This window comes from Engraulis encrasicolus, chromosome 9 (assembly GCF_034702125.1).
Source record: "Engraulis encrasicolus isolate BLACKSEA-1 chromosome 9, IST_EnEncr_1.0, whole genome shotgun sequence".
Taxonomy (NCBI): domain Eukaryota; kingdom Metazoa; phylum Chordata; class Actinopteri; order Clupeiformes; family Engraulidae; genus Engraulis; species Engraulis encrasicolus.
Window position 1 is genome coordinate 3,583,378 of NC_085865.1, and position 12,500 is coordinate 3,595,877.

Sequence of the window (12,500 nt, forward strand, 5' to 3'; positions counted from 1 at the left end):
AGCTTCCCTCCTTAGCTTCAAACGCTCCTCTGCAGCAAATAAAGTACGCCAGCCAGTCAGTCATCCTACTGGCTCAGGTGTGATCACAGGCATGAGGAGGCCAGTGTGTGTGTGTGTGTGTGTGTGTGTGTGTGTGTGTGTGTGTGTGTGTGTGTGTGTGTGTGTGTGTGTGTGTGTGTGTGTGTGTGTGTGTGTGTGTGTGTGTGTGTGTGTGTGTGTGTGTGTGTGTGTCAGTCATCCTACTGGCTCAGGTGTGATCACAGGCAGGAGGAGGAGAGTTTTATGATAGCGGAGATCACTGCTGGACAGCCATCAGCCAGTGTGTGTGTGTGTGTGTGTGTGAGTGTGTGTGTGTGTGTGTGTGTGTGTGTGTGTGTGTGTGTGTGTGTGTGTGTGTGTGTGTGTGTGTGTGTGTGTGTGTGTGTGTGTGTGTGTGTGTGTGTGTGTGTGTGTGTGTGTGTGTGTGTGTGTTGGACAGCGCTCAGACATACAGCTCAGAGTGCTCTGGCTGGAGACTTCAACCTCTTTTTTTTCTCACATGCCTCGTCTGGCCAGTGCATTGGAGATGACCCAGTTGGTCGCCGATAAAAAAAAAGAAAACTATAAAACTCCCACACACTGACCATTTCGCAGTAACTGCATTGATTTTGTTTCACATAGTTTTAGACCTTCATCAGGTATATTTCGTCCAGCTGTCCCTGGAAAAGTATATACGAGCCCAATACCATGTGCCAAGGAGAGAAGCCGTATTAAGATGGCCTGGGGGCCCTAGGCTACAGGTTACTGTGGGGCCCCTCAGGAAGGCAAATTTAGCGGCAAATTTTATATAGACAGTGTCATAATTACAAACTAGAAATTAAGGATAACATTACTATCAACTGTTGTCAACACGACACATACATTTTTCAATATTGTATCCTGTCAAAATTCCATGTTTTTTCACTGTTGGCCAACCAGGGGCCCCCTGGCAGGTGGGGGCCCCTAACCTGTAGCCATATCTAGCCTGTGCATTAATCCGTGCAAGCCCTGCCTGGCCAAAGAGAGAAACCAGCTCCTCTCATCACCTCTCTTCGAGCCAGAGAGAGAACTCAGCTGCTCTCTAGTGGTGTCAACAATGATCAATTCGGCGATCCGAATCGATGTGGGGCATGGACGATCCAGAATCAATCCGGAAAGTTCCAGAATCGATCCAGCAATTTTTTTAAGTTTCAATTACTTCCATGGATATTTCGGGAGCAAATGAATGTTAAATTAAATAAAAGCACTTCAAAACATTGCAAGACTGATACAGACTGAGACAGATTGATACAGAAAACAGCCAATAAATTGTTGCTCAGTATCTGACTACTTGTATTGCCTCATCATGACTGATTATACATTTGCTTTGCTTTCAGTAGAAATATAATGCATTGCAATGCATTGTAGAATTGAGTCGGATCGGATCGGATTGCACAGAATCGAATCGAATCGAATCGCTACCTCCCGAATCGTGATCGAATCGGACCGTGAGGGCAATGCCAATCCACACCACTACTGCTCTCATCTGCTCCCCAGCCCTCAGACTCAACGACACAGGGGTGCCGACAGGAGGGGGGGCAGAGGGGACAGTGGCCCCAGGCCCAGTGAGAGAGGCGGGGGCAGAATCGGGTCTTCATTGCATTGAATGTATTGGGCTGAGGGACCTTTAGATGACTTCAGACGATCTGGGCCTGGCCACAGCTGTCAGCAGCTCTGCAAGGACATCCATCCATCCATGCAGAGCATTCAGATCATAACTTCTCTCCTCTTATAAAGCACATCCATCCATGCATGCATTCAGATCATAACTTCTCTCCTCTTATAAAGCATATCCATCCATGCATTCAGATCATAACTTCTCTTCCCTTATAAAGCACATCCATCCATGCAGAGCATTCAGATCATAACTTCTCTCCTCTTATAAAGCACATCCATGCATGCAGAGCATTCAGATCATAACTTCTCTTCTCTTATAAAGCATATCCATCCATGCATTCAGATCATAACTTCTCTCCTCTTATAAAGCACATCCATCCATGCAGAGCATTCAGATCATAACTTCTCTCCTCTTATAAAGCACATCCATCCATGCAGAGCATTCAGATCATAACTTCTCTCCTCTTATAAAGCACATCCATGCATGCAGAGCATTCAGATCATAACTTCTCTTCCCTTATAAAGCACATCCAAGCATGCAGAGCATTCAGATCATAACTTCTCTTCTCTTATAAAGCACATCCATGCATGCAGAGCATTCAGATCATAACTTCTCTTCTCTTATAAAGCATATCCATCCATGCAGAGCATTCAGATCATAACTTCTCTTCTCTTATAAAGCATATCCATCCATGCATTCAGATCATAACTTCCCTTCTCTTATAAAGCATATCCATGCAGAGCATTCAGATCATAACTTCTCTCCTCTTATAAAGCATATCCATCCAAGCATTCAGATCATAATTTCTCTTCTCTTATAAAGCACATCTAAAATGCACTGTCCTTTGGAAAAGCATATATTCATATGAGGAGAGACAGGGAGACATTTGTATCCAGGAGAAGCAGCTTTCAGGAATGAATAGAAGACGTCTGCGTCCGCTCTCCAGCCTCTTTGGAGCTCAAGGCTCAGGACAGTAGAATCAGGACGGAACTGGGTGACCTCTCCACGACTAGTCTAGTGTTTCTCAACGGGGGCCCTACGGCTGGAGAGCCCTAGGGGGGCGTTGGGGAGCTCTAGGAGCCCTAGGGGGGCGTTGGGGAGTTCTAGGGGGGCATTGGGGAGCCCTAGGTGGGCGTTGAGGTGGGCGTTGAGGTGGGCGTTGAGGTGGGCGTTGAGGTGGGCGTTGAGGAGCCCTCTTGGTGGGTGTTGGGGAGTCCTATTAGCCCTAGGTGGGCGTTGGGGAGCTCTAGGCGGACGTTGGGGAGTCCTAGGAGCCCTAGGGGGGCGTTAGGGAGCTCTAGGTGGGCGTTGGGGAGCTCTAGGAGCCCTAGGTGGGCGTTGGGGAGCTCTAGGAGCCCTAGGTGGGCGTTGGGGAGCCCTAGGTGGGCGTTGGGGAGCCATAGGGGAGCGCTGGGGAGCTCTAGGGGGGCGTTGGGGAGTCCTAGGAGCCATAGGGGGGTATTGGGGACCCGTAGGCGGACGTTGGGGAGTCCTAGGAGCCCTAGGGGGGCGTTAGGGAGCTCTAGGTGGGCGTTGGGGAGTCCTAGGTGGGGCATTGGGGATGATTAGGTGGGCGTTGGGGTGCCCTAGGGGGGAGTTGGGGGACGTTAGGGAGCTCTAGGTGGGCGTTGGGGAGCTCTAGGAGCCCTAGGGGGGCGTTGGGGAGCTCAAGGTGGGCGTTGGGGAGCCCTAGGGGGGCACTGGGGAGCTCTAGGAGCCCTAGGGGGGCGTTGGGGAGACCTAGGTGGGTGTTGGGGAGTCCTAGGAGCCCTAGGGGGCGTTGGGGACCCCTTGGTGGGCGTTGGGGAGTCCTAGGAGCTCTAGGGGGGCATTGGGGAGCCCTAGGGGGGGCGTTGGGGAGTCCTAGGGGGGCGTTGGGGAGCCCTAGGTGGGCGTTGGGGAGTTCTAGGGGGGCGTTGGGGAGTCCTAGGGGGGCGTTGGGTAGCCCTAGGGGGGAGTTAGGTAGCCCTAGGGGGGCGTTGGGGAGCCCTAGGGGGGCGTTGGGTAGCCCTAGGGGGGCGTTGGGGAGCCCTAGGGGGGCGTTGGGGAGCCATAGGGGGCGTTGGGGAGCCCTAGGAGCCCTAGGGGGGCGTTAGGGAGCTCTAGGTGGGTGTTGGGGAGTCCTAGGGGGGCGTTGGGGAGCTCTAGGAGCCCTAGGTGGGCGTTGGGGAGCCCTAGGGGGGCGTTGGGGAGCTCTAGGAGCCCTAGGGGGGCGTTGGGGAGCCATAGGGGGGTATTGGGGAGCCCTAGGTGGGCGTTGGGGAGCTCTAGGAGCCCTAGGTGGGCGTTGGGGAGCTCTAGGAGCCCTAGGTGGGCGTTGGGGAGACCTAGGTGGGTGTTGAGAATGATAAAGCCACACAAACTGATGCTCACACTCACACACAGCCACAGAGACACAGACACACACACAGCCGCGAGTGCATACACACACACACACACACACACACACACACACACACACACACACACACACACACACACACACACACACACACACACACACACACAAGCAGACACAGGCGCAGACGAACACACACACAGCCACAGCCACAGGCACAGACACAGACACAGACACAGACACAGACACAGACACAGCCACACAGACACAGACACAGACACAGACACAGACACACAGACACAGACACACACACACACACACACACACACACACACACACACACACACACACACACACACTGAGAGGTGATGGTGCTTAATTGCCACTAGGGGGGCATTAATCCATCCAGAGTTTTTTTTTAGAACTAAGGGGGACGTATGCAGGTTTTTGATGAAGTCAAGGGGGGTGTTGGGAGGCTTACGATGAGGTCAAGGGGGCATTTGTTCAAAAACGGTTGAGAACCACATGTTTGACTAAACCCAAGGGTGATCGGGGCACTGAGAATACTTTTAAAAGCTTTTTTTTTGGTGCACAAACTGACTGACATTTTGGCGCACCTGCGTCTTCCTCAGAGTCCTTTAAGATCTTTTCAAAAGAACTCTGTGAAGGACGGAATACAAAGAGAGGGTTCTAGAACAGATGACGGAATACAAAGAGAGGGTTCTAGAACAGATGGCCTTGCTGGCAAACTGAATGCCTTCAGTTCACTTCATTAAACAAAGACCAGCAGTTTGATGCTTTCATTTCACACACACACACACACACACACAAACAAACACACACGCACCCACACACATGCACGCACGCGCACACGCATGCACACACGCACGTACGTACGTTCGCACACACACACACGAGCCAAGAACAGTGTGTGACATTCCTCTTCCATCCAAATACACATGGAGTACACACACACACACACACACACACACACACATACTCACACACACACACACACTGACACAAACACACACTCAGAGTCACACACACACACACACACACACACACACACACACACACACACACACACACACACACACACAGACACATACACACACACACACAGACACAGACACACACACACACACACACACACACACACACACACACACACACACACACACACACACACACACACACACACACACACACACACACACACACACACACACACACACACAGAGGCAGAGGCAGAGTGCCTGGGAATGTAATGACCTTGCTACGGTAGTTACCTCAAGGATGTCTCCTAGGAGAGCTTAAAATAAGCTGCAGCTCTGTCACACACACACACACACACACACACACACACACACACACACACACACACACACACACACACACACACACACACACACACACACACACACACACACACACACACACACACACACTGAAGACTGCCTCAGTCTCAGAGTCTCAGAGGCGCAAAGGCATTCGTGCATGTGTGTGTGTGTGTGTGTGTGTGTGTGTGTGTGTGTGTGTGTGTGTGTGTGTGTGTGTGTGTGTGTGTGTGTGTCTGTGTCTGTGTCTGTGTCTGTGTGTGTGTGTGTGTGTGTGTGTGTGTGTGTGTGTGTGTGTGTGTGTGTGTGTGTGTGTGTGTGTGTGACTCTGAGTGTGTGTTTGTGTCAGAGTGTGTGTGACTCTGAGTATGTGTGTGTGTGTGTGTGTGTGTGTGTGTACTCCATGTGTATTTGGATGGAAGAGGAATGTCACACACTGTTCTTGGCTCGTGTGTGTTTGTGCGAACGTACGTGCGTGTGTGCATGCGTGTGCGCGTGCGTGCATGTGTGTGTGTGTGTGTTTGTGTGTTTGTGTGTGTGTGTGTGTGAAATGAAAGTATCAGACTGCTGGTCTTTGTTTAGTGAAGTGAACTGAAGGCATTCAGTTTGCCAGCAAGACCATCTGTTCTAGAACCCTCTCTTTGTATTCCGTCATCTGTTCTAGAACCCTCTCTTTGTATTCCGTCCTTCACAGAGTTCTTTTGAAAATACCGGTGGGGAGCCCTAGGGGGGCGTTGGGGAGCCCTAGGGGGGCGTTGGGTAGCCCTAGGGGGGCGTTGGGGAGCCCTAGGTGGGTGTTGGGGAGTCCTAGGGGGGCGTTGGGGAGCTCTAGGAGCCCTAGGTGGGCGTTGGGGAGCCCTAGGGGGGCGTTGGGGAGTCCTGGGGGGCGTTGGGGAGTCCTAGGGGGCGTTGGGGAGTTCTAGGAGCCCTAGGTGGGCGTTGGGGAGCCATAGGGGAGCGCTGGGGAGCTCTAGGATGATAGTGTAGTGTGTATGATAGTGTAGTGTGTATGATAGTGTAGTGTGTGAGGTGGAGAGCTCATGTTTATGTGCTGTGTGTTGTTAGGGATGGTGTAGGCGGTGTTGATTCTCCTACCTACCCAGGAAGCACTTGGGGGAGGTGGAGAGCTTATAAGTCCTTGATGAGGTATCGGGTGTATTGTGTTTGGGTGGTGTGTGTCAGTGTGTGTGATAGTGTGTACTTGTTGGTGTAGTGCAGGTGGTGGTGATTCTCCTACCTGCCCAAGGAAGCACTTGGGGGAGGTGGAGAGTTTCATTAGGTGCTGTGTGTATGATAGTGTAGTGTGTACTTGTTGATGTGGGTGGTGTTGATTCTCCGACCTGAGGTGTGTTTAGGTGTAGTGTGTGTGTGTGTGTGATACTGCAGTGTGTTCTTGTTGGTGTAGTTTAGGTGGTGTTGATTCTCCTACCTACCCAGGAAGCACTTGGGGGAGGTGGAGAGCTTATTAGTCCTTGATGAGGTATTGTGTGTGTGTGTTTAGGTGCTGTGTATTGTGATGGTGTAGGTGGTGTTGATTTTCCTACCTGCCCAAGGAAGCACTTGGGGGAGGTGGAGAGCTAGTGTTGAGGTGTAGTGTGTATGATAGTGTAGTGTGTATGATAGTGTAGTGTGTATGATAGTGTAGTGTGTGAGGTGGAGAGCTCATCTTTATGTGCTGTGTGTTGTTAGGGATGGTGTAGGTGGAGAGCTAGTGTTTAGGTGCAGTGTGTATGATAGTGTAGTGTGTGAGGTGGAGAGCTTGTGTTTAGGTGCAGTGTGTATGATAGTGTAGTGTGTGAGGTGGAGAGTCGTGTTTATGTGCTGTGTGTTGTTAGGGATGGTGTAGGTGGTGTTGATTCTCCTACCTGCCCGGGAGCACTTGGGGGAGGTGGAGAGCTTATTAGTCCTTGATGAGGTATTGAGTGTATTGTGTTTAGATGCAGTGTGATAGTGTTGGTGTAGGTGGTGGTGATTCTCTTACCTGCCCTGGAAGCACTTGGGGGAGGTGGAGAGCTTATTAGTCCTTGATGAGGTATTGAGTGTATTGTGTTTGGGTGGTGTGTGTCAGTGTGTGTGAAAGTGTGTACTTGTTAGTGCAGGTGGTGGTGATTCTCCTACCTGAGGTGTGTTAAGGTGCGGTGTGTGTGTGTGTGTGTGAGGGTGTGTACTTGTTGGTGTAGGCGGGGGTGATTCTCCTGTAGGATAGAGAGTCGTGTTTATGTGCTGTGTGTTGGTGTAGGTGGTGATTCTCCTACCTACCCAGGAAGCACTTGGGGGAGGTGGAGAGCTTATAAGTTCTTGATGAGGTATTGAGTGTATGTTTGGGTGGTGTGTGTCCGTGTTGTTTACAGCAGTGTTTGCGCTTGCGGTCCTTGATAAGGTGTAGTGTAGGATAGAGAGTCGTGTTTATGTGCTGTGTATCGTTTGGGATGGAGTGTAATTGTTACGGTTGGTGTAGGTGTTGATTCTCCTACCTGCCCAGGAAGCACTTGGGGGAGGTGGAGAGCTTGCGCTTGCGGTCCTTGATGAGGTGTCCCTGCTTACACATCAGCTGATACAGCTTCTCCCCCTTCTCAGACACCATCACCCAGGTGTCCTGCTCCATCCCCAGCCTCAACGCTGATGAGGAGAGAGGGGGGGGGAGGGGGGGGAGGGGGGTGGGGGGGGGTAGAGAGAGAGAGAGAGAGAGAGAGAGAAAGAGAGAGAGGGGGAGGGAGAGAGAGAGGGAGGGGGGGGGGAGAGAGGAAGATGGCAGATGGCAGATAGGAGAGAGAGATGTAGAGTGAGGGAGAGAGATGGAGAGGGAGGGAAAGAGAGAGAGAGAAATGGAGATAGATGGAGGGAGAGAGATAGAGGGAGGGAGAAAGAGAGATAGAAAGAGAGACAGAGAGAGAGGGGGGGAAGAGAGAGAGAGACAGAGAGACAGAGAGAGAGAGACAGACACAGAGAGGTAGAGAGAGAGAGACAGAGAGAGAGAGAGAGAGTGGGGGGAGAGACAGAGAGACAGAGAGAGAGTCAGACACAGAGAGGTAGAGAGAGAGAGAGACAGAGAGAGATAGAGGGAGAGAGATAGAGAGAGAGCGAGAGAAAGCAAGGGAGAGAGAGAGAGAGAGAGAGAGAGAGAGAGAGAGAGAGAGAGAGAGGCAGATAGAGAGAGAGAGAGAGAGAGAGAGAGAGAGAGAGAGGCTGTTAGGAACACATGCAGGACATGGGGGCATGCATGCAAACAAATTCATGACCACAGATACCAACATACACACTACAGACAGAGGCCATGTGGAAAATGACAGGAGGGGTCACACAAAATGGTGTCAGAAACAGTTTGGAAATCAGTGCTCAACATGATGTAAGATACTGTATTAAATAGCCAACATCATAATGTACTGTACTAATGTGATGTCGTCCTGCCACCTGGCTAATAAAAAGCTGCTTGTTCCACTTACCCCAGCTCTTCAACTGCTTTAGAACCTGGATATGAGCTAAGAGGTGAAGTCATCCGTGTGTGTGTGTGTGTGTGTGTGTGTGTGTGTGTGTGTGTGTGTGTGTGTGTGTGTGTGTGTGTGTGTGTGTGTGTGTGTATGTGTGTGTGTGTGTGTTTTTTGTGTGTGTTTGTGTGTGTGTTTGTGTGTGTGTGTGTGTGTGTGTGTGTGTGTGTGTGTGTGTGTGTGTGTGTGTGTGTGTGTGTGTGTGTGTGTGTGTGTGTGTGTGTGTGTGTGTGTGTGTTTGTGTTGCTGGTACCTGGATATGAGCTAAGGGGTGAAATCATCCATGTCAAATAAACAGCCAGACACCAACGTGTCGTGAGTTATTTTACTTTCTGACTTCTGAGCTGTGCTCCTTTTATAAACTAACAATCTTTTCCACAGCTCTATTTTAGCAGTGGCCTGACACGTGTGAAGTGAACTGGAGCCAAAGCAAAGATTTGACACCATGCATTAGTTTATTTATTACTATGTACGCATGTGTAAACAACGCATTATCTATTAGAGAAATTTGCAAGGCTGCAAAAGAGCATGTGGTGTATAAGTAAGGGTTAACGTTCGGCGAGAAGGTCGCTACCGTGGAATAGCAGCACGACAGAGAGAATCTTTAGACCCCGACGCGGAGCGGAGGGGTCTTGTTCTCTCTGAAGTGCTGCTATTCCACAAAGCGACCGACTCGCCGAAAGTTAACCCGCTTATTATATGGATATACTTAAATGATTCACACATGCGGGGACATTTCCTTAGACCTATTTAATGTTAAGATTGTTGCTGCGCAAAACAAAACAGTGCCGTTGTGGAACACCGCTAGGCAACAGCTAGGTAGGCTAGCTAGGACAACAGGTGTTGTCTATCACAGCAGCTGATTAGAGTGACAAAAGACCGGACCCCCTGCGGAGTGATATGAAACATTCGCTTTAGCCACTGACTTGTATACAAGCCAGTGGCTTTAGCAGTGAACGTCTTGTTGCCATTGACAGCGGTAGCCAGGACAACGGGTGCTGTCTATCACAGCAGCTGATTAGAGTCTTGTTGAAAAGTCGCTTTAGCAGTGAAAAGTCTTGTTGCCATTGACAGCGGTCTGTTATAGACCAACCCGTCCGTTATCGAAAAATAACAGACGTCCGAACGTTGGGGAGCCCCGTTGAAATGAATGGAGCATTCGACAGATGACGTCACAACCATATAATAAAAACAGATTAACACAGTATACAGCATACACACACACACACACACACACACACACACACACACACACACACACACACACACACACCCACACACACACACACGCGCGCACACACACGCGCGTGCACACAAACACACACACACACACACACACACACACACACACACACACACACACACACACACACACACACACACACACACACACACACACACACACACAGAAACACACACACACACCTACTTTATTACAAATGCAGATGGAGAGGACATGGTTAGCTACTGCTGCTAGCTGCCATGAGGGATAAAAGCTGTCACGCTAGCAGGCTAATTGGCAATTCCACCTCTACTCAGCCTGGATATTAATGGCCTGCGCTACGGCTAATTAGCCACGGAGACATGAGGACTCTTTCTGCTAGTGAGAGGACCAAACACACACTTGAAGGCCTGGGTACCCTTGGCTTATTTAACCCATTGATGCTGGGTGCGCTTGGCTTATTTAACCCATTGATGCTGGGTACCCTTGGATTATTTAACCCATTGATGCTGGGTACCCTTGGCTTATTTAACCCATTGATGCTGGGTACCCTTGACTTATGTAACCGATTGAAGCTGGGTACCCTTGGCTTATTTAACCCATTGATGCTGGGTACGCTTGGCTTGTTTAACCCATTGATGCTGGGTACCCTTGGCTAATTTAATGTTTGTTCTGGTACATGCATACTGGTTCTTTGGGCATTCATGCGAATGCAGTTTATTTAAGTCTGTGACGGTCGGGCCCCAAAGTATCTGACTTCACGTGCAATGACTGGCCAGGTACCAAGAGGGCCACAGTGCACACATCTACATAGGTGTAGCTCTAGGGAGAGCACAGCACACCCACATCAGAGATTCTTTAAGTATATAGAGATATGCCATTGTAATAAGTTGCTATGGGCACCTAACATGACCAGGTTCCGGTCTGCCTAAAGGGGCCGTGTCATAATACTCCTAGCATTGAATAGAACAGTCCTTAGGTCTGCCTAGGTCTGCCTAAAGGGGGATCTCCCCCCTCCCCCTTGCAATAATAGAACCCGGAAACAATGGGCCAATGGAACCTCTCTCTCTCTCTACTCTCTCTGCCCACATCCCTAGTGATGCTCACACCACCACCCTGCCTTTCCCCTTTTGGAAAGCACACCTTTGCATTTCACACACTCATGATGTCCCTCACACAACTCCAACCCTACTTCTCCCATCCAATGCTCTTCCATCATCTATGCTCATCACCCATCACTGGTGTCCCTGGTGGACACCTATCCTAAAGGTCTCTCGCATGGCATCACTGCTCAGACACAATGGCGATGGGATGCGCCTCCGAAGCCTTATAAGGGCATCGGTTGCCCCGAGTTGCCCCGCCAGCATTTGAACTCGAGCCACAACACAACCACAAACCTAGTAATAGACACTCCATCCCAATGGGCCTATGTGGATTTGGGACACACATCTAGCACCAAAACAAACCTCTGTACTTTACACATCTAGCCTTAAAACAAATCTTTGCATTTTACACATCTAGCACCACAACAAACCTCTGTATTTTACACATCTAGCACCAAGACAAACATCTGCATTTTAAACATCTAGCCTTAAAACAAACATCTGTGCTTTTCTCAAGGAAGGAGAAAGCATCCTGTCAGCTTTCTATCTAGTCTGACCACAGTCTTAGATAGTAAAAAAGACCCATTTACAGTAAAATAAATATTCCCCAGGAAACGGAATATTTATGGCTGTGAAAATATGCCGTAGGGTTGTGCTACGACACAATATTTTACGTTTCCCTGAAGGAATCTACACAGAATACTCAAGCGTACATTTAACAATCCACATAATTCAAGCACTCCACATAAAAAGCACACTGTTGCATTGTTATGTGCTGTAAGGAACATTTCTTTGCATTTACCTTCACATTTAAAGGGGTATGCCACTATTTTAGGGCTTAATACAGTTCAAATCGTTGGCTGGGGTTTATAAAGGTGGTCTTATTTTTCATGTTAAGCGTTGTCTTGCTGTAAGACAAGTTAAAAGAGGGAATATGTCGCTAAGCTAGTGAAAGTCAATGTATCCATGTAGCATTGTAGCATGCTACACGGATACATTGACTTTCACTAGCTTAGCGACATATTCCCTCTTTTAACTTGTCTTGCAGCAAGACAACGGCTTACATGGAAAATAAGACACTTTACCACCTTTATAAACCCCAGCCAACGATTTTAACTGTATTAAGCCCCAAAATAGTGGCATACCCCTTTAAGTCCAAATCTATATGAACTGTAAAATAAACAGCAAACTGTTTTCACATTATACCATTTTCTATTCTGGACCAAAACAAGAAAAGGCATGCCTTTCATTTACAGTGTAGTCAAGTGGTACCTCAAGAAACTGTTACTAAATTGTTGTATTCTGTGACAACCTGAATCTTTAACACCTGTAGAAAA

The 12,500-nt window shown here is 49.3% G+C and overlaps 1 protein-coding gene across 1 annotated transcript in view; it reads right to left on the bottom strand.

The window, feature by feature from the left end:
• Nucleotides 1-12,500, bottom strand: part of prex2 (phosphatidylinositol-3,4,5-trisphosphate-dependent Rac exchange factor 2) — a 381,262-nt gene that overhangs the window by 248,780 nt on the left and 119,982 nt on the right. Inside the window, exon 10 of the mRNA XM_063206407.1 lies at nucleotides 7,828-7,972. Coding sequence (XP_063062477.1) covers nucleotides 7,828-7,972 — 145 coding nt within the window. The remainder of the gene's footprint in view (nucleotides 1-7,827; nucleotides 7,973-12,500) is intronic.